General features: G+C 58.5%; 2 protein-coding genes and 1 pseudogene across 12 annotated transcripts; 1 reads left to right on the top strand and 2 right to left on the bottom strand.

Moving 5' to 3' along the window:
* Window positions 1-59: 59 nt before the first annotated feature.
* SLC35A2 (solute carrier family 35 member A2) lies at window positions 60-8,003 on the bottom strand. 4 transcript variants are annotated; one of them, XM_065859588.2, is made up of 5 exons: window positions 7,773-8,003; window positions 6,322-6,504; window positions 4,688-4,839; window positions 2,229-2,902; window positions 60-241 (listed from the first exon to the last, which is right to left on the bottom strand). In XM_065859588.2, the coding sequence occupies exons 1-5, from the start codon at window positions 7,834-7,836 to the stop codon at window positions 214-216; spliced, it is 1,101 nt and encodes a 366-aa protein (XP_065715660.2). In that variant the 5' UTR covers window positions 7,837-8,003; the 3' UTR covers window positions 60-213. The 4 variants fall into 4 exon arrangements, 2 of the variants coding, with proteins under 2 accessions (XP_065715660.2, XP_065715661.2); XM_065859589.2 differs by having other exon boundaries at window positions 2,450-2,902; window positions 7,773-7,904; XR_011736196.1 differs by lacking the exon at window positions 60-241 and adding an exon at window positions 583-1,056 and having other exon boundaries at window positions 1,234-2,902; window positions 7,773-7,903.
* On the top strand, window positions 2,765-18,245 carry LOC136114227 (selenide, water dikinase 1-like; annotated as a pseudogene).
* A 1,806-nt stretch (window positions 18,246-20,051) lies between these two features.
* Window positions 20,052-23,287, bottom strand: ZWINT (ZW10 interacting kinetochore protein). 8 transcript variants are annotated; one of them, XM_071801293.1, is made up of 8 exons: window positions 23,212-23,287; window positions 23,006-23,090; window positions 22,824-22,929; window positions 22,066-22,220; window positions 21,439-21,483; window positions 21,243-21,339; window positions 20,967-21,134; window positions 20,052-20,872 (listed from the first exon to the last, which is right to left on the bottom strand). In XM_071801293.1, the coding sequence occupies exons 1-8, from the start codon at window positions 23,238-23,240 to the stop codon at window positions 20,619-20,621; spliced, it is 939 nt and encodes a 312-aa protein (XP_071657394.1). In that variant the 5' UTR covers window positions 23,241-23,287; the 3' UTR covers window positions 20,052-20,618. The 8 variants fall into 8 exon arrangements, with proteins under 8 accessions (XP_071657394.1, XP_065715628.2, XP_071657395.1 ...); XM_065859556.2 differs by having other exon boundaries at window positions 20,967-21,059; XM_071801294.1 differs by having other exon boundaries at window positions 20,967-21,031; window positions 21,243-21,325.
* Between the last annotated feature and the right edge of the window lie 394 nt (window positions 23,288-23,681).

The following is a 23,681-nucleotide window of genomic DNA, read 5'->3' as shown; positions in this document are numbered from 1 at the left end:
CGCTCATGGGCAGCCAATGGGAGGCCGCGCTTCTCCCCTATAGACCCTGGAGGCGCCAGTTGACCCAAATTGGCCAATTTTATCCCAAAATGGACATTAATGCGGGATCCGCAGGGCCCTGGGGAGCGTCTATAGGGCCTGGGGGGGACCATATGGTCCCTATAGGGCTTGGGGGGGGGGTCCATATGTTTCCTATAGGGCCTGGGGGGTCCATCAGAAGCTTTTGTCCTTGGAGGAAAACCTGCAAGAGAGAGAGAGACCCCGGGGTTGGGGGCGTCCCTATGGATTCTATAGGTCCCAGGGAGGCCCTACAGCTCAAGGGTGTCTCTGTAGGCTCCAGGGATTCCCTATGGGCTCTATAGGGGTTCCTGGGAGGGTCCCTACGGCTCCTTTATAGTCCCAGGGGGGTCTCTATAGGCTCTGGGGGGTGGGACCCTATGGATTCTATAGGTGCCCTATCGATTCCATGGGGTCCCCTATGGATCCTGTAGGTCCCTATGGGTTCTCTAGGGGCTCCTATGGAGTCCCTATGGGTTCCTATGGATCCTATAGGTTGTTAGTGGGTTAGTTCACGCGGGGGGGTCCCAAATCCGCCTTTATTGGCCCCGATTGGTCGTTAAAAACGCGCGGCCCCGCCCCCCCTATAAAATCTGTACATTGGCCTAACGAGCCCCCTTAACGAACCCGGAGGCTCGTGGTTAATGAGCGTTAATGAGGCCCCAGCAGCCCCTCGTTAACTAACGAGGTCCTGGGTCCTTGTCACTTAATGAACCTTAATGAGTCTCGGTCTAATGAGCCCCAAGATCCGGGTCCTTCGGCTCCTAACGAACCCTGAGGGGTCGCCACCTTAATGAGGCTCCAGCTCTTAATGAACCTCAAGATCTTGGTTCCTCATCCTCTGATGAACCTTAATGAATTCCCACCATCTTCTAATGACCTTAACGAGCGTCCACCACCCAATGAACCCCAAGAGCTTGATCCTCATCCTCTAATGAACCTTAATGAGTGTCCATCTCCTAATGAACCCAAGACCTTGATCCTCATCCTCTAATGAACCTTAATGAGTGTCCATCTTCTAATGAACCCAAGACCTTGATCCTCACCATCTCATGAACCCATTGGGTCCCTCATCACTTGATGTTCCTTAACGAGTTCCCACCACCTCCTAACGAACCTTAATGAGTCTCTGTCCCCTAATGAACCCAAGACCTTGATCCTCACCATCTCATGAACCCATTGGGTCCCTCATCACTTGATGTTCCTTAACGAGTTCCCACCACCTCCTAATGACCCTTAATGAATCTCCACCACCCAATGAGCCCCAAGATCTTGATCCTCATCCTCTAATGAACCTTAATGAGTGTCCATCTCCTAATGAGCCCAAGACCTTGATCCTCATCCTCTAATGAACCTTAATGAGTGTCCATCTCCCAATGAACCCAAGACCTTGATCCTCACCATCTCATGAACCCATTGGGTCCCTCATCACTTGATGTTCCTTAATGAGTTCCCACCACCTCCTAACGAACCTTAATGAGTCTCTGTCCCCTAATGAACCCAAGACCTTGATCCTCGTCCTCTAATGAACCCATTGGGTCCCTCATCACTTGAGGTTCCTTAACGAGTTCCTACCACCTCCTAATGACCCTTAATGAATCTCCACCACCCAATGAGCCCCAAGATCTTGATCCTCATCCTCTAATGAACCTTAATGAGTGTCCATCTCCTAATGAGCCCAAGACCTTGATCCTCATCCTCTAATGAACCTTAATGAGTGTCCATCTCCTAATGAACCCAAGACCTTGATTCTCATCCTCTAATGAACCTTAATGAGTGTCCATCTCCCAATGAACCCAAGACCTTGATCCTCACCATCTCATGAACCCATTGGGTCCCTCATCACTTGATGTTCCTTAATGAGTTCCCACCACCTCCTAATGAACCTTAATGAGTCTCTGTCCCCTAATGAACCCAAGACCTTGATCCTCACCATCTCATGAACCCACCAGGCTCCTCATCCTCTAATGAACCTTAATGAGTATCCATCTCCCAATGAACCCAAGACCTTGATCCTCACCATCTCATGAACCCATTGGGTCCCTCATCACTTGATGTTCCTTAACGAGTTCCCACCACCTCCTAATGACCTTAACGAGCGTCCACCACCCAGGAACCCCAAGATCCTGGTCCCCCCGCCCCCCGTCCCCCGCGGTTACGCCGCCACTGACTTGTCCCCCCCGTGTCCTCGTCCCGGGGCGCCCGGCTGTCCCGCGTGGCCCTGGTCCCGCGCCGGGCGCCCGTACAGGTACACGGCCAACAGCACCATGGCCGTCCCGGCCAGGAACGGCGCCCGCGGCCGGAAGCCGAACAACTGCACGGACGCCGCGGTCGACGCCACCACCGCCAGCGCCGTGGCGAAACCCTTGAGGATGTTGTCGGCGTATCTCACCACCACGGCCACCAGCAGCCCGCCGGCCGCCTGGTTCACCACCACGGCCCACACGGCCGCGTTGTAGCCGTAGAAGAAGCCCAACGCGGCCACCGAGGAGCCCTCGGCCAGCAGCATGGCCAGCAACGCCACCACGGTGCCCACGGCGCCCAGCTGGACGTTGCGTAGCCAAATGGAGCCGCCCGTGCTCTTGAGAAGCCGCTCGAAGTAGACGCCGGCGAAACCCGAGGACAAGCAGGAGGTGACGACGGCCGCCAGCCCCACCAGCTGGTTCTGGGGAGGACCCGGAGCTGGGGACGGGGACGTCGGGGACGGCTGCAGCTGGTCGGTTTGCACCAGGGCCACCCCCAGGAACAGCAGCGCCAGGGACACCCACTGCGTGCGGGACAGCGACGTGCCCAGCAGCAGCACCGAGAACACGGCCGTGGTCAGGATCTTCAGCTGGTAGGTGACCTGTGGGGACAGGGGGGACAGTCAGGGGACGTGGGGACAGTGAGGGGATGTGGGGACGTGGGGACAGTCAGGGGACGTGGGGACATGGGGACAGTGAGGGGACGTGGGGATAGGAGAGAGGACATGGCCGTGGTCAGGATCTTCAGCTGGTAGGTGACCTGTGGGGACATGGGGACAGTCAGGGGACATGGGGACAGTCAGGGGACGTGGGGACAGTGAGGGGATGTGGGGACATGGGGACAGTGAGGGGATACAGGGACATGGGGATAGGAGAGAGGACATGGCTGTGGTCAGGATCTTCAGCTGGTAGGTGACCTGTGGGGACGTGGGGACAGTCAGGGGACATGGGGACAGTCAGGGGATGTGGGGACATGGGGACAGTGAGGGGACATGGGGATAGGGGAGGGGACATGGGGATAGGGGAGGGGACATGGCTGTGGTCAGGATCTTCAGCTGGTAGGTGACCTGTGGGGACATGGGGACAGTCAGGGGATGTGGGGACAGTCAGGGGACGTGGGGACATGGGACAGTGAATGGACACGGGGACATGGGGACAGGACAGAGAACACGGCCGTGGTCAGGATCTTCAGCTGGTAGGTGACCTGCGGGGACAGGGGACAGTCAGGGGACGTGGGGACAGTGAGGGGATGTGGGGACGTGGGGACAGTGAGGGGATACAGGGACATGGGGATAGGATAGAGGACATGGCTGTGGTCAAGATCTTCAGCTGGTAGGTGACCTGCGGGGACAGGGGACAGTCAGGGGACGTGGGGACAGTCAGGGGATGTGGGGACATGGGGACAGTACCGAAAACACAGGGACAATGGGACATGGGGACAGCGACATTGGGACATGGGGACAGGACAGAGGACACGGCCGTGGTCAGGATCCTCAGCTGGTAGGTGACCTGTGGGGACAGCCAGGAGACGTGGGGACATGGGACAGTGAAGGGACATGTGGACAGTGAGAGGACATGGGGACAGGACAGAGGACACGGCCATGCTCAGGATCTGCAGCTGGTAGGTGACCTGTGGGGACATGGGGACAACGAGGGGATGTGGGGACAGGACAGATGACACAGGCACAGGGACATGGCAACAGTCAGGGGACATGGGGACAGGGACATGGGGACACGGCCGTGGGCAGGATCTGCAGCTGGTAGGTGACCTGTGGGACATGGGGACAGTCAGGGGACACCAAGGGGACACCAAGGGGACAGTGAGGGGACAAGGGGACAGAACAGAGAAGATGTGCAGCTGGTAGGTGACCTGTGGGGACACTCAAGGGACAATGACAGAGGGACACAAGGACAAGACAGGGACACAGAGTCCCCAGGTGCCACCAAGTCCCCAATATCCCCATTATCCCCAGTGTCCCCAATGTCCTCATTATCCCTGATGTCCCCAGCGTCCCCAAATGTCCCCAGTGTCCCTGATGTCCTGAGTGTCCCCAAGTCCCCATTATCCCCAGGGTCCCCAAATGTCCTCAGTGTCCCCAATGTTCCCAAATGCCCCCATTATCCCTGATGTCCTCATTATCTCTGATGTCCCCAGTGCCCCCATTATCCCCAATGTCCCCATTGTCCTTAATGTCCCCAATGTCCCCAAATGTTCCCACTGTCCTCAAGGTCCCCAGTGTCACTGGGGTCCTCAGTGTCCCTGATGTCCTGAGTGTCCCCATTATCCCTCATGTCCCCATTATCCCTGATGTCCCCATTATCCCTGATGTCCTCATTATCCCTGATGTCTCCAATGTCCCCGCTGCCCCCAATGTCCCCATTGTCACCTGGAAGGTGGCCGCGGGCAGGTTGGAGATGGCCACGTACTGCAGGTTGTTCTGGAAGGTGTAGATGAGGGAGGGGACAGCCAGACGCAGCGTGTCCCCAACGTGTCCCAGCACCGCGTCCTGCAGCGCCAGCGCCGTCTGCCGCACGCTGCCTGTGACAATGGGGACAGCGGGGTCACACAGTGTCCCCAACGTGGCCCAGCACCGCGTCCTGCAGCGCCAGCGCCATCTGCCGCACGCTGCCTGTGACAATGGGGAGAGCGGGGTCACACGGTGTCCCCAACGTGGCCCAGCACCGCGTCCTGCAGCGCCAGCGCCGTCTGCCGCACGCTGCCTGTGACAATGGGGACACATGGTGTCCCCAAAGTGTCTCCAATGTCCTCAGTGTCCCCCAATGTCCCAAGCATCCCCCAATGTCCCCAAGTATCCCCGCAATGTCCCCTTGTGTCCCCAAGTATCCCCCAGTGTCCCCTCATGTCCCCCAGTGTCCCCTCATGTCCCCCAGTAGCCCCAATGTCCCCTGATGTCCCCCCAATGTCCCATGATGTCCCCACAATGTCCCCAAGTTCTACCCAATGTCCCTGATGTCCCCAATATCCCCAATGTCCCCCAGTACCCCCCAGTGTCCTCTGATGTCCCAAACTATCCCCAATGTCCCCTGATGTCCCCAATGTCCCCTCATGTCCCCAAGTGTCACTGGTGACAGAGCTGGACAGTCACCCCCATGTCCCCCTCTCCCTCAAGTGTCCCCCAATGTCCCTAAGTATCCCCTATGTCCCCAAACGTCCCCTCATGTCTCCAGGTGGCCCACAATGTCCCCAAATATCCCCCCATGTCCCCTCTGTGTCCCCCCAAACTCCCCTCCCTGATGTCCCCATAGTCCCCAGTGTCTCCATGTCCCCAGTGTCCCCTCATGTCCCAAATCACCCCAATGTCCCAAATCGTCCCCAATGTCCTCAATGTCCCCATTGTCCCCAGTGTCCCAAATCACCCCAATGTCCCCAATATCCCCAGTGTCCCCCCATTGCCCCCAATATCTCAAATCACCCCGTTGTCCCCAACGTCCCCATTGTCCCCAATCACCCCATTGCCCCCAATGTCCCAAATCACCCCAATGTTCCCATTGCCCCCATTGTCCCCAATCACCCCATTGTCCCCAATGTCCCCATTGCCCCCAATCACCCCAAGCACCCCATTGTCCCCAAGCACCCCAATGTCCCCAAGCAACCCATTGCCCCCAATGACCCCATTGTCCCCAATCATCCCATTTTCCCCAATGTCCCCAATCGCCCCGTTGTCCCCAATCACCCCATTGTCTCCAATCACCCCATTGCCCCCATTGTCCCCAATCACCCCATTGTCCCCATTGTCCCCAAGCACCCCATTGCCCCCATTGTCCCAATTGCCCCCCGTGTCCCCATTGTCCCCAATGTCCCCAATCATCCCATTGCCCCCAATCATCCCATTGCCCCCAATCACCCCATTGCCCCCAATCACCCCAATGTCCCCAATCATCCCATTGCTCCCAATTACCCCAATGTCCCCAATCACCCCATTGCCCCCAATCACCCCAGTGTCCCCAATCACCCCAGTGTCCCCCATGTCCCAAATGTCCCCAATGTCCCCATTCTCACCGCGGTGCTGCAGCAGCAGCAGGACCAGCCCGGCCGTCCCCTTCATGGCCTCGGCCAGCACCACGGCGGTGCTGGGCAGGAACCGCTCCCCGGGCCGCGTCCGCACGTACCGGATGCTGAGAACCAGCGACGCGTTCTGCAGCACCAGCACCCCCAGGCTGGCCAGGCGGAGCCGGCGGGAACCTGTGGGTCAGACCCACACATTGACCCACAAATGACCCACAGGCACCCAGGACTGACCCCAAACGGACCCCAAACGGACCCAGAATGGACCCAGAACGGACCCAGAACTCAGCTATAGTGACCCAGAATGGACCCAGATCTGCCCCCCAGGCTGGGTAGGTAGAGTTAATGGGATCCTGTGGGGCCAGACCCACACATTGACCCATAACTGACCCACAGGCACCCAGGACTGACCCCAAACGGACCCAAAATGGACCCAAAACTGAGCTATAGTGACCCAGAATGGACCCAGATCTGCCCCCCAGGCTGGGTAGGTAGAGTCAATGGGATCCTGTGGGGCCAGACCCACACATTGACCCATAACTGACCCACAGACACCCAGGACTGACCCCAAACGGACCCAAAATGGACCCAAAACTGAGCTATAGTGACCCAGAATGGACCCAGATCTGCCCCCCAGGCCGGGCAGGTGGAGTCAATGGGATCCTGTGGGGCCAGACCCACACATTGACCCATAACTGACCCATAGACACCCAGGACTGACCCCAAACGGACCCAAAATGGACCCAAAACTGAGCTATAGTGACCCAGAATGGACCCAGATCTGCCCCCCAGGCCGGGCAGGTGGAGTCAATGGGATCCTGTGGGTCAGACCCACACATTGACCCATAACTGACCCATAGACACCCAGGACTGACCCCAAACGGACCCAAAATGGACCCAAAACTGAGCTATAGTGACCCAGAATGGACCCAGATCTGCCCCCCAGGCCGGGCAGGTGGAGTCAGTGGGATCCTGTGGGTCAGACCCACACATTGACCCATAACTGACCCATAGACACACAGGACTGACCCATATTAACCCAAAAAGGACCCAGAACTGAGCCATAGGGACCCAGAACTGCACTAGAACCCCCAGCACCCCCCTATAGGCCCCTATGGACCCCCTATAGGCCTCAGATCCCCCTATAGCCCTCCCCACACCCCCTATATCCCCCCAGATGCCCCTAAAGACCCCTATGGACCCCCCTGTAGCCCAAAATCGATCCTGTAGCTCCCCCACACCCACCCTATCAGCCCCTATGGACCCCCACACCCCCCCTATATCCCCCCCATGCCCCCCTACGGACCCCCTAGAGGCCTCAGATCCCCCTACAGCCCCCCCACACCCACCCTATAGGCCTCTACGGACCCCCTATAGGCCCCACCCCCCCCATAGCCCCCCCCCCCACGCCCCCTATGGGCCCCCGGATGCGCTTTCCCGCGCACCTTTGGTCGTTCCCGCTCGGTCTCTGTCGCCGTCGCCTCCTCCTCCCGCTGCCGCCGCTGCCATGGTGGCACCTGCCCGGCCCGGCCGCACCGCTTCCGCATCGCGCGTCACTTCCGCCGCCGCTCTGGGCCGCCGCGACCGCTGGAGCACAGCGGGAGAGTAGAGAAAAGGTTGAGTCTTGGCTAGAGAGGAGTCACTGGAGGACCGTGGGGGCGGGGCGTGTCGGTGTTGGCCAATCACCGCGCGGGTCTAGAGCCCTTCGCGCTCTTTCACTTCCCGCCCAATCGCCGCGCGCCTCCTCGGCCACACCCCCCCTCGTCCACCTCGCCCAATCGTCGCTCGCCTCGTCGGCCACACCTCCCTATTCCACCCTCTCGCCCAATCCCTGCCCGCCTCTCCTTCCCCTCTCAGCCAATAGCGAGCGGCTACACCTCCTCCCCGGTTCGCCACGCCCCCTATAAAAGCGACTCCGCCCCTCCGGAGCCCCCTCAGAGCAAGATGGCGGCGCCGTCCGGTTCTCCCGCGGCTGCTGCGGGTCCCGCCGGGTACCGGCCCTTCGACCCCGTGTCTCTGGGGCTGGACCCGGGCTGGCGCCTCACGGGCTTCGGGGAACTGCGGGGCTGAGGCTGCAAAGTCCCGCAGGAGACGCTGCTCAAGCTCCTGGCGGGATTCGAGGGGCAGCGGCCGCCCGGAGGAGGAGGAGGAGGAGGAGGAGGAGGGGAAGGGCCGGAGCAGGAGAGCGCGGGGACCCCGGCCCTGGGTGAGGAAATGGGGACATGAAGGGGGTTGGGGACATGAAGGGGGTTGGGGACATGAAGGGGGTTGGGGACACGGGGGGGTTGGGGACACGGGGGGGTTGGGAACATGAAGGGGTTTAGGGACATTGCGGGTGGTTGGGGATATGAATGGAATTGGGGACATGAGGGGATTGGGGATACGAATGGAGCTGGGGACATGGGGGGTGTTGGGGACACTGGGGGGTTGGGGACATGAAGGGGTTTGGGGACATGAAGGGGGGTTGGGGACGTGGGGGGTGTTTGGGACACGAAGGAGTTTGGGGACATTGCGGGGGCTGGGAACATTGGGTGGGGGTTGGAACATTTGGGGGGGGTTGGGGACATGAGGGGGGAATTGGGAACATTGAGGGGGGTTGGGGACTTGGAGGGGGGTTGGGGACCCGGGGGTGTTGGGGACATGAAGGGCTTTGGGGACATTTGGGGGGGAATTGGGGACATGAAGGGGGTTGGGGACATTGGGGGAATTGGGGACATTTTGGGGGATGGGGATGTGGGGGGTGTTGGGGACATGAAGGGCTTTGGGGACATTTGGGGGGGAATTGGGGATGTGAAGGGGGTTGGGGACATTTGGGGGGATGGGGACGTGGGGGGTGTTGGGGACACGAAGGGATTTGTGGGGGAATTGGGGATTGGGGGGAAATTGGGAACATTGGGGAGCGGTTGGGAACATTGGGGGGGGTTGGGAACATTGGGTGGGGATTGGAACATTTGGGGGGGAATTGGGAACATTGGGGGGCGTTGGGGACAGTGGGGATTTGGGGACGTTGGGGACACGTGGGGAGTGGGGACAATGTGGAGAGGCCGGGAGCAAAGGGCAGGGGCTGGTCCTGGAGCAAAGGGCTCTGGGGTGGGGGAGGAGCCGCGGAGGGGGGGTTGGGGACACTGAGGGGGTTGGGGACACCACGGGGGGGCAGGGTTGGGGACATTGGGGGACACTGGTGACACCGTGTGCCCCCCCAGGCATCGGGCTGGACTCGTGCGTCATCCCCCTGCGCCGGGGGGGCCTCTCCCTCATCCAAACCACTGACTTCTTCTACCCACTGGTGGACGATCCCTACATGATGGTACGGGGGGGACACCCAAAACCCCCCTGGGGACCCCAAAAACCACCCTGGGACCCCAACCCCCCCCCCCCCCCCCGGGGACCCCAGAAAGCCCCTTGGGGACCCAAAAACCTCCTTGGGGGGCCTAAAACTCCCCTAGGGACCAAAAAACCCCTGGGGACACCAAAACACTTCTGGGGGGCCCAAAAACATCGTGGGGACCCCAGAACATCCTGGGGACCCCAAAACTTCCTTGGGGTCCCCCAAACCTCCCTGGGGACCCAGAGGTGTTGGGGGGCTTGAAACCACCCGCACTAAGGAGCCCAAATTTTGTTATTAGACCTAAATAGCTCATTTTAAGTCCCCCAAACCCCCATTTTTTCCCACAAATCCCCTCCAGGGGACCCCAAACCCCCCCAGGGGACCCTCGGGGACATCCCCAAATGTCCCTTGTCCCCCCAAAACTCCCCTTACACCCCCAAATCCTGCCCATAGGCCCAAACACCTCCCTTTAGAGTCCCCTCAATATCTCAGTTTAGCTCCCCCAATGTCTCATTTTAGAGCCCCCAAACCCCCTCCAGGGGACCCCAAACCCCCCAGGGGACCCTCGGGGATGTCCCCAAATGTCCCTTGTCCCCCCAAAACTCCCGTTACACCCCCAAATCCTGCCCATAGGCCCAAACACCTCCCTTTAGAGTCCTCTCAATATCCCATTGTAGCTCCCCCAATGTCTCATTTTAGGGCCCCCAAACCCCCATTTTTCCCCCCAAACCCCCCCAGGGGACCCTCGGGGACATCCCCAAATGTCCGTTGTCCCCCCAAAACTCCTCTTACACCCCAAATCCTGCCCATAGGTCCAAACACCTCCCTTTAGAGTCCCCTCAAAATCTCATTTTAGCTCCCCCAATGTCTCATTTTAGAGGCCCCAAACCCCCATTTTTCCCCCCAAGTCCCCTCCAGGGGACCCCAAACCCCCCCAGGGGACCCTTGGGGACATCCCCAAATGTCCCTTGTCCCCCCAAAACTCTTCTTACACCCCAAATCCTGCCCATAGGCCCAAACACTTTCCTTTAGAGTCCCCCCAATATCTCATTTTAGCTCCCCCAATGTCTCATTTTAGAGCCCCCAAACCCCCATTTTTCCCCCAAAACCCCCTCCGGGGGACCCCAAACCCCCCCAGGGGACCCTCGGGGATGTCCCCAAGTGTCCCTTGTCCCCTCAGGGCCGCATCGCCTGCGCCAATGTACTGAGCGACCTGTACGCCATGGGCATCACCGAGTGTGACAACATGCTGATGCTGCTGAGCGTCAGCCAGAAGATGACTGAGGAGGTGACAGTGGGGACAGTTGGGGACATCTAGGGGGGTTTGGGGACATCTGGGGGGTTTGGGGGCTCTAAAGTGAGACATTTGGGGTCTCGAAACTCATCGTTTTGGGGGTTTTCTCCCCAAAAGGAGCGTGAGAAGGTGATGCCGCTGGTGGTGCGCGGGTTCCGCGACGCGGCCGAGGACGCGGGGACATCGGTGACGGGGGGACAGACGCTGCTCAACCCCTGGGTCATCGTGGGGGGCGCCGCCACCGCCGTCTGCCGCCCCCATGAGTTCGTCATGTACGCAAAATGGGGCGATTTGGGACGTTTCGGGTGGAATTTGGGCCGTTTTGGGGTGGGTTTGGGACCTTTTTTGGGGCCTTTGGGGGGTAGTTTGGACAATTTTAGGCCAAATTTGGTCCATTTGGGGGTCAATTTGGACCATTTTAGGCCCAATTGGTTCGATTTTGGAGTCGATCTGGGTCATTTAGGCCCAATTGGCTCCATTTTGGGGTCAATTTGGACCATTTTAGGTCCAATTTGTTCCATTTTGGGGGTGATTTGGGCCATTTTAGGCCCAATTGGTTCCTTTTTGGGGTCTGGGTCATTTAGGCCCAATTGGCTCCATTTTGGGGTCAATTTGGACCATTTTAGGCCAAATTGGTTCCAGTTTGGAGTCAATCTGTGTCATTTAAGCCCAATTGGCTCCATTTTGGGATCAATTTGGGTCATTTTAGGTCCAATTTGTTCCATTTTGGGGGTGATTTGGGTCCTTTTATGTCCAATTGGCTCCATTTTGAGGGTGACTTAGAGCATTTTAGGCCCAATTGGTTCCACTTTGGGGTCAATTTGTTCCATTTTGGGGTTGATTTGGGCCATTTTAGGCCCGATTTGCTCCATTTTGGGCTGGATTTGAGCCATTTTGATGACTTTGGGGGGTGATTCGGGCCACTTGAGCCCCATTTTGGGGTGAATTTGGGCTGATTTGGGTTTCCCGCAGGCCCGACGGCGCCGTCCCCGGGGATGTGCTGGTTCTCACCAAACCGCTGGGGACGCACGTGGCCGTGAGCGCCCATCACTGGCTGGACAACGTGAGTGGGGACACCCCAAATGTCCCTTGTCACCCCCTGTGTCCCCAGAGACCCCCACACATCTCACTTAGGGCCCCCAAAACCCCCTTTTTCCCCAAAAAAATCCCCCCCTGGGGAGCCCAAACCGCCCCCAGGGGACCCTCAGGGATGTCCCCAAGTGTCCCTTGTCCCCATTGTCCCCATTGTCCCCACAGCCCGAACGCTGGAACAAGCTGCAGTTGGTGGTGACGCGCGAGGATGTGGAACTGGCCTATAGGGAGGCGGTGCTGAGCATGGGGACGCTGAACCGCGCCGGTGGGACATTGGGGACAATGGGGGACAGTGGGGATGTCAGGGATAGTGGGGACAATGGGATGATGGGGACAATGGGGGTAATGGGGAAGTGGGGATAATGGGACAATGGAGGGACACAGGGACAAGGGGGATAATGGGGACACGGGGGCAATAGGGACAGTGGGAATAATGGGGACATCGGGGGACATGGGAATAACGGGGACATCAGGGACAGTGGAAACAATAAGGACAATGGGGATAATGGGACAATGGGGGGACACAGGGACAAGGGGGATAATGGGGACACGGGGGCAATAGGGACAGTGGGAATAATGGGGACATCGGGGATAATGGGGGCAGTGTGGGGACACAGGGACAATGGGGATAATGGGACAATGGGGGGACACAGGGACAAGGGGGATAATGGGGACACAGGGGCAATAGGGACACTGGGAATAATGGGGACATCGGGGGACATGGGAATAATGGGGACCTCGGGGATAATGGGGACAGTGTGGGGACACAGGGACAATGGGGATAATGGGACAATGGGGGACACAGGGACAAGGGGGATAATGGGGACACGGGGGCAATAGGGACAATGGGAATAATGGGGACCTCGGGGATAATGGGGACAGTGTGGGGACACAGGGACAATGGGGGTAATGGGGACATTAGGGAGGGTGGGGATAGTGGGGACAATAAGGATAATGGGGACATTGGGGGACGTGGGGTTAATGGGGACAACAGGGAGAATGGGGATGGGTTAATGGGGATAATAGGGATAAGGGGACAATGGGGATAATAGGGACATGGGGACAATGGGGACAGTGGGAATAACGAGGACATGGGGATAATGGGGGACAGTGGGGGGACACAGGGACATTGGGGATAGTGGGGACATGGGGGGACACAGGGACAATGAGGACAATGGGGGTAAATGAGGGGCATTGGGGACAATGAGAATAATGAAGACATGGGGATAACGGGGGACATGGGAGGACACAAGGACCATGGGGACAATGAGGACAATGGGAGTAACAAGGGCATGGGGGGACACGGGGACAATGGACCCGCTTTGGGGACAAATTTGGGCCATTTCGGGGGTTAATTTGGGCCATTCTGGGCCCAGTCGGCTCCATTTTTGGGTCAATTTGGGGGCGATTTTGGGGCGAAACGGGCACATTTGGGGGAGGTTTTGGGGCCAAATGGGTGCATTTGGGGGCGTTTTGGGGGCGAAACGGGCGCGTTTTGGGGCAAAACGGGTGCGTTTGGGGGCAGTTTTGGGGCGAAACGGGCGCGTTTTGGGGCATTTTGGGGTGAAATGGGCACATTTGGGGATGAAATGGGGGCGTTTTTGGGGTGAAACGGGCGCTTTTTGGGGCAAAACGGGGGCGTTTTTGGGGCGAATCGGGTGCGTTTTGGGGCAAAACGGGTGTGTTTGGGGGTGTTTTGGGGGCAAAATGGGGGCGATTTTGGGGTGAAACGGGCACATTTTGGGGGGGTTTTGGGGCCAAATGGGTGCGTTTTGGGGCAAAATAGGTGCATTTGGGGGCGGTTTTGGGGCCAAACGGCCTTTTGGGGCCAAAAAGGGTGCATTTGGGGGTGTTTTTGGGGCGAAACAGTTGTGTTTTGGGGCAAAATAGGTACATTTGGGGACAGGTTTGGGGCCAAACGGGCACATTTTGGGGCAAAACGGGCGGTTTTGGGGCGAAACGGGGGCGTTTTTGGGGCGAAACGGGCGCGTTTTGGGGCCAAAAGGGCAGATTTGGAGGTGTTTTTGGGGCGAAAGGGGCGCGTTCGGGGGCTCTGACGCGTGTCCCGCAGCGGCCGGGCTGATGCGCGTTTTCGGGGCGCACGCGGCCACGGACGTGTCGGGGTTCGGGGTGCTGGGCCACGCGCGGGCCCTGGCGCAGCAGCAGCGCCTGGAGGTGACCTTCGTGATCCACAACCTGCCGCTGCTCCCCAAAACCGCCGCGCTGAGCAAGAGCTGCGGGGGGCGCCCCGCGCTGCTGCAGGGGACGGCGCCGGAGACCTCAGGTACCCCGAAATACGGGGGGACCCCAAAATAGGGGGAGTTGGGACAGGGAGAGGGGACTTGGGGGTCTACGCGGCTTCGTTGGGCTCTTTGGGGTGATCGTGTTCATTGGGGTCTTTGGGGTGGGATCCCCATGTTGCTGGAGACATTGGGGACCCCAAAATATGGGGGGGACCCCGAAGTATGGGGGTGAACCCAAAATATGGGGGGGACCCCAAAATATGGGGGGGACCCTGAGAATGGGAGAGTTGGGAAGTGGGGGGAGTTGGGGGTCTCAGCAGCTTCATTGGGGTCTTTGGGGTGATCGTGTTCATTGGGGCCTTTGGGTGGGATCCCCATGTTGCTGGAGACATTGGGGACCCCAAAAAACCAGGGGGGACCCTGAAATATGGGGGTGAACCCAAAATATGGGGGGGACCCCAAAATTTGGGGGGGACCCTGAGAATGGGGGAGTTGGGGGTCTCAGCAACTTCATTGGGGTCTTTGGGGTGATCGTGTTCATTGGGGCCTTTGGGTGGAATCCCCATGTTGCTGGAGACATTGGGGACCCCAAAAAACCACGGGGGACCCTGAAATATGGGGGTGAACCCAAAATATGGGGGGACCCTGAGAATGGGGGAGTTGGGAAGTGGGGGGAGTTGGGGGTCTCAGCAGCTTCATTGGGGTCTTTGGGGTGATCGTGTTCGTTGGGGTCTTTGGGGTGGGATCCCCATGTTGCTGGAGACATTGGGGACCCCAAAATATGGGGGGGACCCCGAAATATGGGGGGTCCCCAAAATATGGGGGGGACCCCAAAATATGGGGGAGTTGGGAAGTGGGGGGAGTCGGGGGTCTCAGCAGCTTCATTGGGGTCTTTGGGGTGATCGTGTTCATTGGGGTCTTTGGGGTGGGATCCCCATGTTGCTGGAGGAGATGGGGCTGGAGACATTGGGGACCCCAAAAATGGAGATAAGGACCCCAAAAATATAGGGAAAGGGACCCTGAGGATATGGGGGACCCCAAAATATGGGGAGTGGGGGGGACAAGGAGAGGGGACACAGAGGTGTCGTGTTCATTGGGGTCTTTGGGGTGGGATCCCCATGTTGCTGGAGACATTGGGGACCCCAAAATATGGGGGGGACCCCGAAATATGGGGGTGAACCCAAAATATGGGGGGACCCCAAAATTTGGGGGGGACCCTGAGAATGGGGGAGTTGGGAAGTGGGGGGAGTTGGGGGTCTCAGCAGCTTCGTTGGGGTCTTTGGGGTGGGATCCCCATGTTGCTGGAGACATTGGGGACCCCAAAATATGGGGGGGACCCCGAAATATGGGGGTGAACCCAAAATATGGGGGGGACCCTGAGAATGGGGGAGTTGGGAAGTGGGGGGAGTCGGGGGTCTCAGGAGCTTCATTGGGGCCTTTGGGGTGGGATCCCCATGTTGCTGAAGGAGATGGGGCTGGGGACATTGGGGACCCCAAAAATGGGGATAGGGACCCCGAAATATGGGGGGGACCCCCAAATATGGGGAGTTGGGGGGACAGGGAGAGGGGACTCGGGGGTCTCAGCAGCTTCGTTGGGCTCTTTGGGGTGATCGTGTTCATTGGGGTCTTTGGGGTGGGATCCCCATGTTGCTGGAGACATTGGGGACCCCAAAATATGGGGGGACCCCGAAATATGGGGGTGAACCCAAAATATGGGGGGGACCCCAAAATATGGGGGGGACCCTGAGAATGGGGGAGTTGGGAAGTGGGGGGAGTTGGGGGTCTCAGCAGCTTCATTGGGGTCTTTGGGGTGATCGTGTTCATTGGGGTCTTTGGGGTGGGATCCCCATGTTGCTGAAGGAGATGGGGCTGGAGACATTGGGGACCCCAAAAATGGAGATAAGGACCCCAAAAATATGGGGAAAAGGACCCCAAAATATGGAGGGGACCCCGAAATATGGGAAGTGGGGGGGACAGGGAGAGGGGACACAGGGGTCTCATGTTCATTGGGGTCTTTGGGGTGGGATCCCCATGTTGCTGGAGACATTGGGGACCCCAAAATATGGGGGGGACCCCGAAGTATGGGGGTGAACCCAAAATATGGGGGGGACCCCAAAGTATGGGGGGGACCCCAAAATATGGGGGAGTTGGGAAGTGGGGGGAGTTGGGGGTATCAGCAGCTTCGTTGGGGTCTTTGTGGTGGGATCCCCATGTTGCTGGAGACATTGGGGACCCCAAAATATGGGGGGGACCCTGAGAATGGGGGGAGCCCGAAAGTGGGGGGCTTAGAGGTCTCGGGCTCCTTGGGGGGCAATGGGGGAACCCAAAGATTGGTGAGGGGGTTCCTAGAACTGGGACCCCATGAGTGACAGGGAGGCCAAAAATGGGGGAAAACACCCCAAAATATCGGGGGGGAGCCCCCATTTTCCCAAGGTGCCTGTTTGGGGTCTGGATTTACCCATTTCTCTCCGTTTTGACCCATTTTGACCCATTTTGACCCATTTTCCTCTATTTTTAGGGGCTCTCCTCTTGTGCCCCCCACAACCAGGCCGCACCGTCCCATTTCTCTCAGTTTTAACCCATTTTGACCCATTTTCCTCTATTTTTAGGGGCTCTCCTGGTGCACCCCCCACAACCAGGCCGCACGGTCCCATTTCTCTCAGTTTTAACCCATTTTGACCCATTTTGACCCATTTTCCTCTATTTTTAGGGGCTCTCCTGTTGTGCCCCCCACGACCAGGCCGCACCGTCCCATTTCTCTCCGTTTTGACCCATTTTGACCCATTTTGATCATTTTCCTCTATTTTTAGGGTCTCTCCTGTTGTGCCCCCCACGACCAGGCCGCACGGTCCCATTTCTCCCCGTTTTGACCCATTTTGACCCATTTTGACCCATTTTCCTCTATTTTCAGGGGGTCTCCTGTTGTGCCCCCCACAACCAGGCTGCACCGTCCCATTTCTCTCCGTTTTGACCCATTTTGACCCATTTTGACCCATTTTCCTCTATGGGCTCTCCTGGTGCGCCCTCCACAACCAGGCCGCACCGTCCCATTTCTCTCCGTTTTGACCCATTTTGACTCATTTTGACCCATTTTCCTCGATTTTCAGGGGCTCTCCTGTTGTGCCCCCCACAACCAGGCCGCACCGTCCCATTTCTCTCCGTTTTGACCCATTTTGACCCATTTTCCTCTATTTTCAGGGGGTCTCCTGTTGTGCCCCCCACAACCAGGCCGCACCGTCCCATTTCTCTCAGTTTTAACCCATTTTGACCCATTTTGACCCATTTTCCTCTATTTTTAGGGGCTCTCCTGTTGTGCCCCCCATGACCAGGCCGCACCGTCCCATTTCTCTCCGTTTTGACCCATTTTGACCCATTTTCCTCTATGGGCTCTCCTGGTGCGCCCCCCACAACCAGGCCGCACCGTCCCATTTCTCTCCGTTTTAACCCATTTTGACCCATTTTCCTCTTATTTTCAGGGGCTCTCCTGTTGCGCCTCCCCGCAAGCAGGCCCGGCGCTTCCCCATCTCTCAGTTTTTAACCGTTTCTCTCCGTTTTTCCCCCATTTCAGGGGGTCTCCTGGTTTGCCTCCCCCGCGAACAGGCCGCCCGGTTCTGCGCGGAGCTGAAGGCGCCAAGGGGGGGCTCGGGGCTCCCCGCTTGGATCATCGGGATCGTGGAGAAGGGGCCGCGGGGGGCCCGCGTCATCGACAAACCCCGAATCATCGAGGTGCCCCCCCGGGGGGCCCCCCCAGACCCCCCCGCCCCCCCCAGCCCTGACCCCGCACCCCCCCACACCGGGTGAGCAGCCGGGAAATGGGGGACCCCCCTGTACACCCCCCCCCCAATGTGACGCCCCCCCCTGAAAGCCCCGTGTGGGGTGGGGGAGGGGCTGAAGGGCCCCCCTCATTCTGAGGGGGGTTGGGGGGAATGAGGGTTTGGGGAAATAAAGGGGAAAATGGCGAGTTTGGTGGTTTTTTTAGGGGGGTTTAATGGGGGCAAAATGGCGGCGGGTGAAGCGCCGCGGGGGACAAAATGGCCGCCCCGGGGGAATTGATTTGGGGGTTTTTAGCGTTGATTTTGTGGTGTAATGGAGGGAAATGGACAAGGAGTGATTTGTGTGGGAAATATTGATAAATAGAGGGACCCCAAAATCACCTCAGGGTGAAAATGGCGCCAAAAACACCTCAGGGAACAAAATGGCGGCAAAATCGCCTCAGGGAACAAAATGGCGGCAAAATGACCTCAGGGGCAAAATGGCGGCCCCAGGGGAACCAATTTTGGGGGTTTTAGCGTCAATTTTGTGATGTAATGGAGGAAAACGTACACGAAATTACTCATGTGGGAAATATTGATAAATAGAGTGACCCCAAAATGCCTCAAAATGGCGCCAAAATCACCTCAGGGAACAAAATGGCGGCAAAATGACCTCAGGGGTAAAATGGGGGCTCCATGGGAACCAATTTTGGGGCTTTTAGCCTCAAATTTGTGATGTAATGGAGGAAAATGGACAAAAAGTGACTGATGGGGGAATTATTGATAAATAGAGGGACCCCCAAATGCCTCAAAATGGCCCCAAAATCACCTCAGGGTGAAAAAGGCGCCAAAATCACCTTAGGGAACAAAATGGTGGCAAAATCGCCTCAGGGGCAAAATGGCAGCCCCAGGGGAACCAATTTTGGGCTTTTTAGCCTCAATTTCATGAAAAACTAGAAGAAAATGTACAAAAAGCGACTGATGTGGGAAATATTGATAAATAGAGTGACCCCCAAATGCCTCAAAATGGCCCCAAAATCACCTCAGGGTGAAAAAGGCGCCAAAATCACCTCAGGGGCAAAATGGGGGCTCCATGGGAACCAATTTTGGGGCTTTTAGCCTCAATTTTGTGATATAATGGAGGGAAATGGACAAAAAGTGACTGATGGGGGAATTATTGATAAATAGAGGGACCCCCAAATGCCTCAAAATGGCCCCAAAATCACCTCAGGGTGAAAAAGGCGCCAAAATCACCTCAGGGGCAAAATGGGGGCTCCATGGGAACCAATTTTGGGGCTTTTAGCCTCAATTTTGTGATATAATGGAGGGAAATGGACAAAAAGTGACTGATGGGGGAATTATTGATAAATAGAGGGACCCCCAAATGCCTCAAAATGGCCCCAAAATCACCTCAGGGTGAAAAAGGCGCCAAAATCACCTCAGGGGCAAAATGGGGGCTCCATGGGAACCAATTTTGGGGCTTTTAGCGTCAATTTTTGTGATGTAATGGAGGGAAATGGACAAAAAGTGACTGATGGGGGAATTATTGATAAATAGAGGGACCCCCAAATGCCTCAAAATGGCCCCAAAATCACCTCAGGGTGAAAAAGGCGCCAAAATCACCTCAGGGAACAAAATGGCGCCAGAATCACCTCAGGGCTCAACACAGCAGCCCAAGTGGCACCAATTTTGCGGTTTTTAGCCTCAATTTCACGCTAAAACGCACAAAAAGCCACTGATGTGGGAATTCTCAATAGAAAGACCCCCAAAGTGCCTCGAAACGGCACCAAAATCACCTCAGGGCTCAAAATGGCGGCACCGGAATCACCTCAGGTAGGCGAAGGTGCTTTTCTTACGCTTTTTAACGTTCTTTTCTTTTATTAATCTGTTTTTTGCAGCTTTGCTTATGATTATTTGTTTCTCCCTTGTTTGTTTGAAGCCTTTTAGTTCCAACATTGCCTTAAGTTGCTTTTTATCACTCAGTTTACGTTCCTAACGCGTAAAATATTAACATATACATTATTAACATTTTATTTTTGGGCTGGTTGTTCCACAGTGGATTAAGTTCTTTATTTACAGGTGATTTATTAATTGTTTGCAGGTCATTTAAGGTGTTTTTCAAGCTTCATTAAGCTGATGCATTTGCAGCTTCGTTAAGTTTGATTCCCTAGGTTTTTAAGCTTTATTAAGTTTGCTTTACGATTTTCAAACCGGGTTAAGTTCGCTTTAGGCTTTTCAAACTGGTTTAAGTTCAGTTTAGGTTGTTTAATGTTGGTTAAGTTTGGTTAATGTCGTTTTTTGAGGTCGATTCACGGCGTTTGGATTCAGGGTTTGGTTTTTGGGGGGTTCAGGGACCCTCAAAATGGCCCCCGGACGCCTGGGTCCCTTTTGGAGGGTGGGGGGGATTAAAGGGCCCAGACGCCTGGGTCCATTTTGGAGGGTGGGGGGAATTAAAGGGCCCGGACGCCTGGGTCCCTTTGGAGGGTGGGGGGGATTAAAGGGCCCGGACGCCTGGGTCCCTTTGGAGGGTGGGGGGAATTAAAGGGCCCGGACGCCTGGGTCCCTTTGGAGGGTGGGGGGAATTAAATGGCCCCCGGACGCCTGGGTCCCTTTGGAGGGTGGGGGGAATTAAAGGGCCCGGACACCTGGGTCCCAACCCACTTTTCTCCTCCCCCCCCCCCGCCAAATGTCATTTTCATCTTTTTATGGCTTTTATTGAAGAAATTTGGCCAATCCCCCATTTTAGGGGACCCAGGCGTCCGGGCTCTGCCCCCTCCTTGTTGCACTCTCGACCAATCAGCTGGAGGTTCTCGTGGTCCTTTAAGCATCTGAGACCCTATAGGGGGAGAGGTCAAAGGTTAAAGTGTGACAGCCGGACGCCTGGGTCCCTCCCGGACGCCTGGGTCCCTCCCGGACGCCTGGGTCCTCACCTGTGCTGTTCCACCAGCAGGGGGCGTTGTTCTCGCAGCTCCAGCGGCCCAACCCCCGACAGCGTCTGGTAAAGGCGACAACCGGCCCCGCCCCTACGGCCCCGGACGCCTGGGTCCCCTCCCGGACGCCTGGGTCCCTTCCCCAACGCCTGGGTCCCTCCCAAACACCTGGGTCCCCCCCAAAACACCTGGGTCAACCCCATAAGCCCCGCCCTGTCCAGCTAAACCCCACCCACTCCCCAAGCCCCACCCACTCCCCAAGCCCCGCCCACTCACCTGAGCTCCGCCCCCCGCAGCCTCTGCAGCGCCCCCTGCTGGCGGTCCCGCTGCCTCCGCAGCTCCTCCAGCCGCTGCTGCACCTGCACCCGGACGCCTGGGTCCCTTACCCGGACTCCTGGGTCCCCTCACCCGGACTCCTGGGTCCCCTCACCCGGACTCCTGGGTCCCCTTTTTTGGGGGGGAGGGGTCTCACCTGTTGCCGTCTCTCCAGGGCCTCGTGCAGCTGAGCCTGCAGGTGCTGGGGGGAGGGGGGCAGAGACATGGGACCCTCCCCAGCACCCATGGGACCCCCACCCATAGAGCCCCCAGCACCCATGGGACCCCCACCCATAGACTCCCCCATCCATAGACCCGCAGCACCCACAGACCCCCACTCATAGACCCTCCAACACCCATGGGACCCCCAGCACCCATAGACCCCCACCCATAGAGCCCCCAGCACCCATGGGACCCCCACCCATAGACTCCCCCATCCATAGACCCGCAGCACCCACAGACCCCCACCCATAGACCCTCCAACACCCATGGGACCCCCAGCACCCGTGGGACCCCAGAACCCATAGACCCCCACCACCCATGGGACCCCTACCCATAGACTCCCCCCACCCATAGACCCCCAGCACCCATGGGACCCCCACCCATAAACTCCCCCCATCCATAGACCCCCCAGCACCTATAGACCCCCCCCCCACCCCACATAGGACGCCCCAGCACCTCTGGCTGTGTTCCCCCACCCCAAATTCTCTCCCCTCTCTGCCCCCCTGACCCCCTCATGCTCATGGGTGCCCCCCCCCAGCACCCATGGGTGCCCCCCCCATACCTTTGTCACCGCCTCCTGCAGCCGCCTCTGGAGGCGCCGCCCCTCCCCCATTCGGGCGAGGGTGGGGGGCAGGGCCCCCCCCAGGGTCTCCAGGGCCCCCCCGTACCCCAATTTCAGCTCCCGCCAGCTGTTCCGTGCCTGCGCCTGCGCCGCTCCTGCAGGGACCCAGGAGTTCAGGGGGGGACCCAGGCGTTCGGGGGGGGATCTTGGTGTTTGGGAGGGACCCAGGAGTTCGGGGGAGGACCCTGGAGTTCAGGGGGGGATCCTGGTGTTTGGGAGGGACCCAGGAGTTCGGGGGAGGACCCTGGAGTTCAGGGGGGGATCCTGGTGTTTGGGAGGGACCCAGGAGTTCGGGAGGGGACCCTGGAGTTCAGGGGGGGATCCTGGTGTTTGGGGGGGACCCAGGCGTTCGGGAGGGGACCCAGGAGTTCGGGGGGGGATCCTGGTGTTTGGGGGGGACCCAGGCGTTCGGGAGGGACCCAGGAGTTCGGGGGGGGATCCTGGTGTTTGGGGGGGACCCAGGCGTTCGGGAGGGACCCAGGAGTTCGGGGGGGGATCCTGGTGTTTGGGGGGGACCCAGGCGTTCGGGAGGGGACCCAGGAGTTCGGGGGGGACCCAGGAGTTCGGGGGAGGACCCTGGAGTTTGGGGAGGGGACCCAGGAGTTCAGGGGGGGATCCTGGGGTTTGGGGGGAACCCAAGCGTTCGGGAAGGGACCCAGGAGTTCGGGGGGGACCCAGGCGTTCGGGGGGGGACTCACGCAGGTCGGGCAGGGCCGGGGGGGTGTCAGGGCACTGCAGAACCTGCAGGAGGCGCTGCAGCACCCGCAGCTGCGTCAGGAGCAGCTTCCGCTTCCGCCGTCTGTCCTGGGGGCAAAACCGGGGGGTCAGGGCCAAATCTGGGGGGGATCAGGGGGACTTGTGGGGCAGCCGTGGGTCTCACCAGCAGATGCTCGACCAGGACTTGTGGGGGGACGTCCCCGTCCTCCCCTGGCGGGGACAGCGCGGCCTCCAGGGCACCCAGCAGCCTGGGGACGTGTGGGGAATATGAATGGGGACCCCTCCCAGGGATATGAATGGGGACGGGGGACCCGCCGTGGGAACGCGGCGCTTCCCGCGCGCGGGAACGGGGGTGTCGCGCGGCCTCACCCCCGCGCGCGCTCCAGCGGTCCCGCCATCGCCGCCGCTTCTTCCCGCGTCTCCTCGCCCCGCCCGCCCCGCCCACCCCTCCCCGCGGCGGTGGCCAATCAGCGACCGGGAACCGCCGCACTCACCACTCACCCCACCCGCCCCTTTCAATTGGTCGGTGACCAATCGCCGAGCGGCACCGCGAAGGGGTAGCCAATGAGTGTACGCGGAGGGGTGTGGGTGACTCCGCCCACGCGTTGCCGTGGAGACGAGCGAGCGCGGTCTCTACGATACGGGGAGTTCGAATGCGCCGTATAGATTCTATACGGTCAGGGGACTTCTATAGGACCGAGGGGGTCCCTATAGGATCATAGGGGTCTCTATGGTGCCATATAGACTCCATAGGTCTCTAATGGGCCATATAGAGTCTATAGGACCAGGGGGAAGCCTTATAGATTGCAAGAAGTCCCTATGGGGTCATATAGATTCTA

Source organism: Patagioenas fasciata, chromosome 36 (assembly GCF_037038585.1).
Source record: "Patagioenas fasciata isolate bPatFas1 chromosome 36, bPatFas1.hap1, whole genome shotgun sequence".
NCBI lineage: Eukaryota > Metazoa > Chordata > Aves > Columbiformes > Columbidae > Patagioenas > Patagioenas fasciata.
This window is presented reverse-complemented; position numbering and strand designations above follow the sequence as displayed.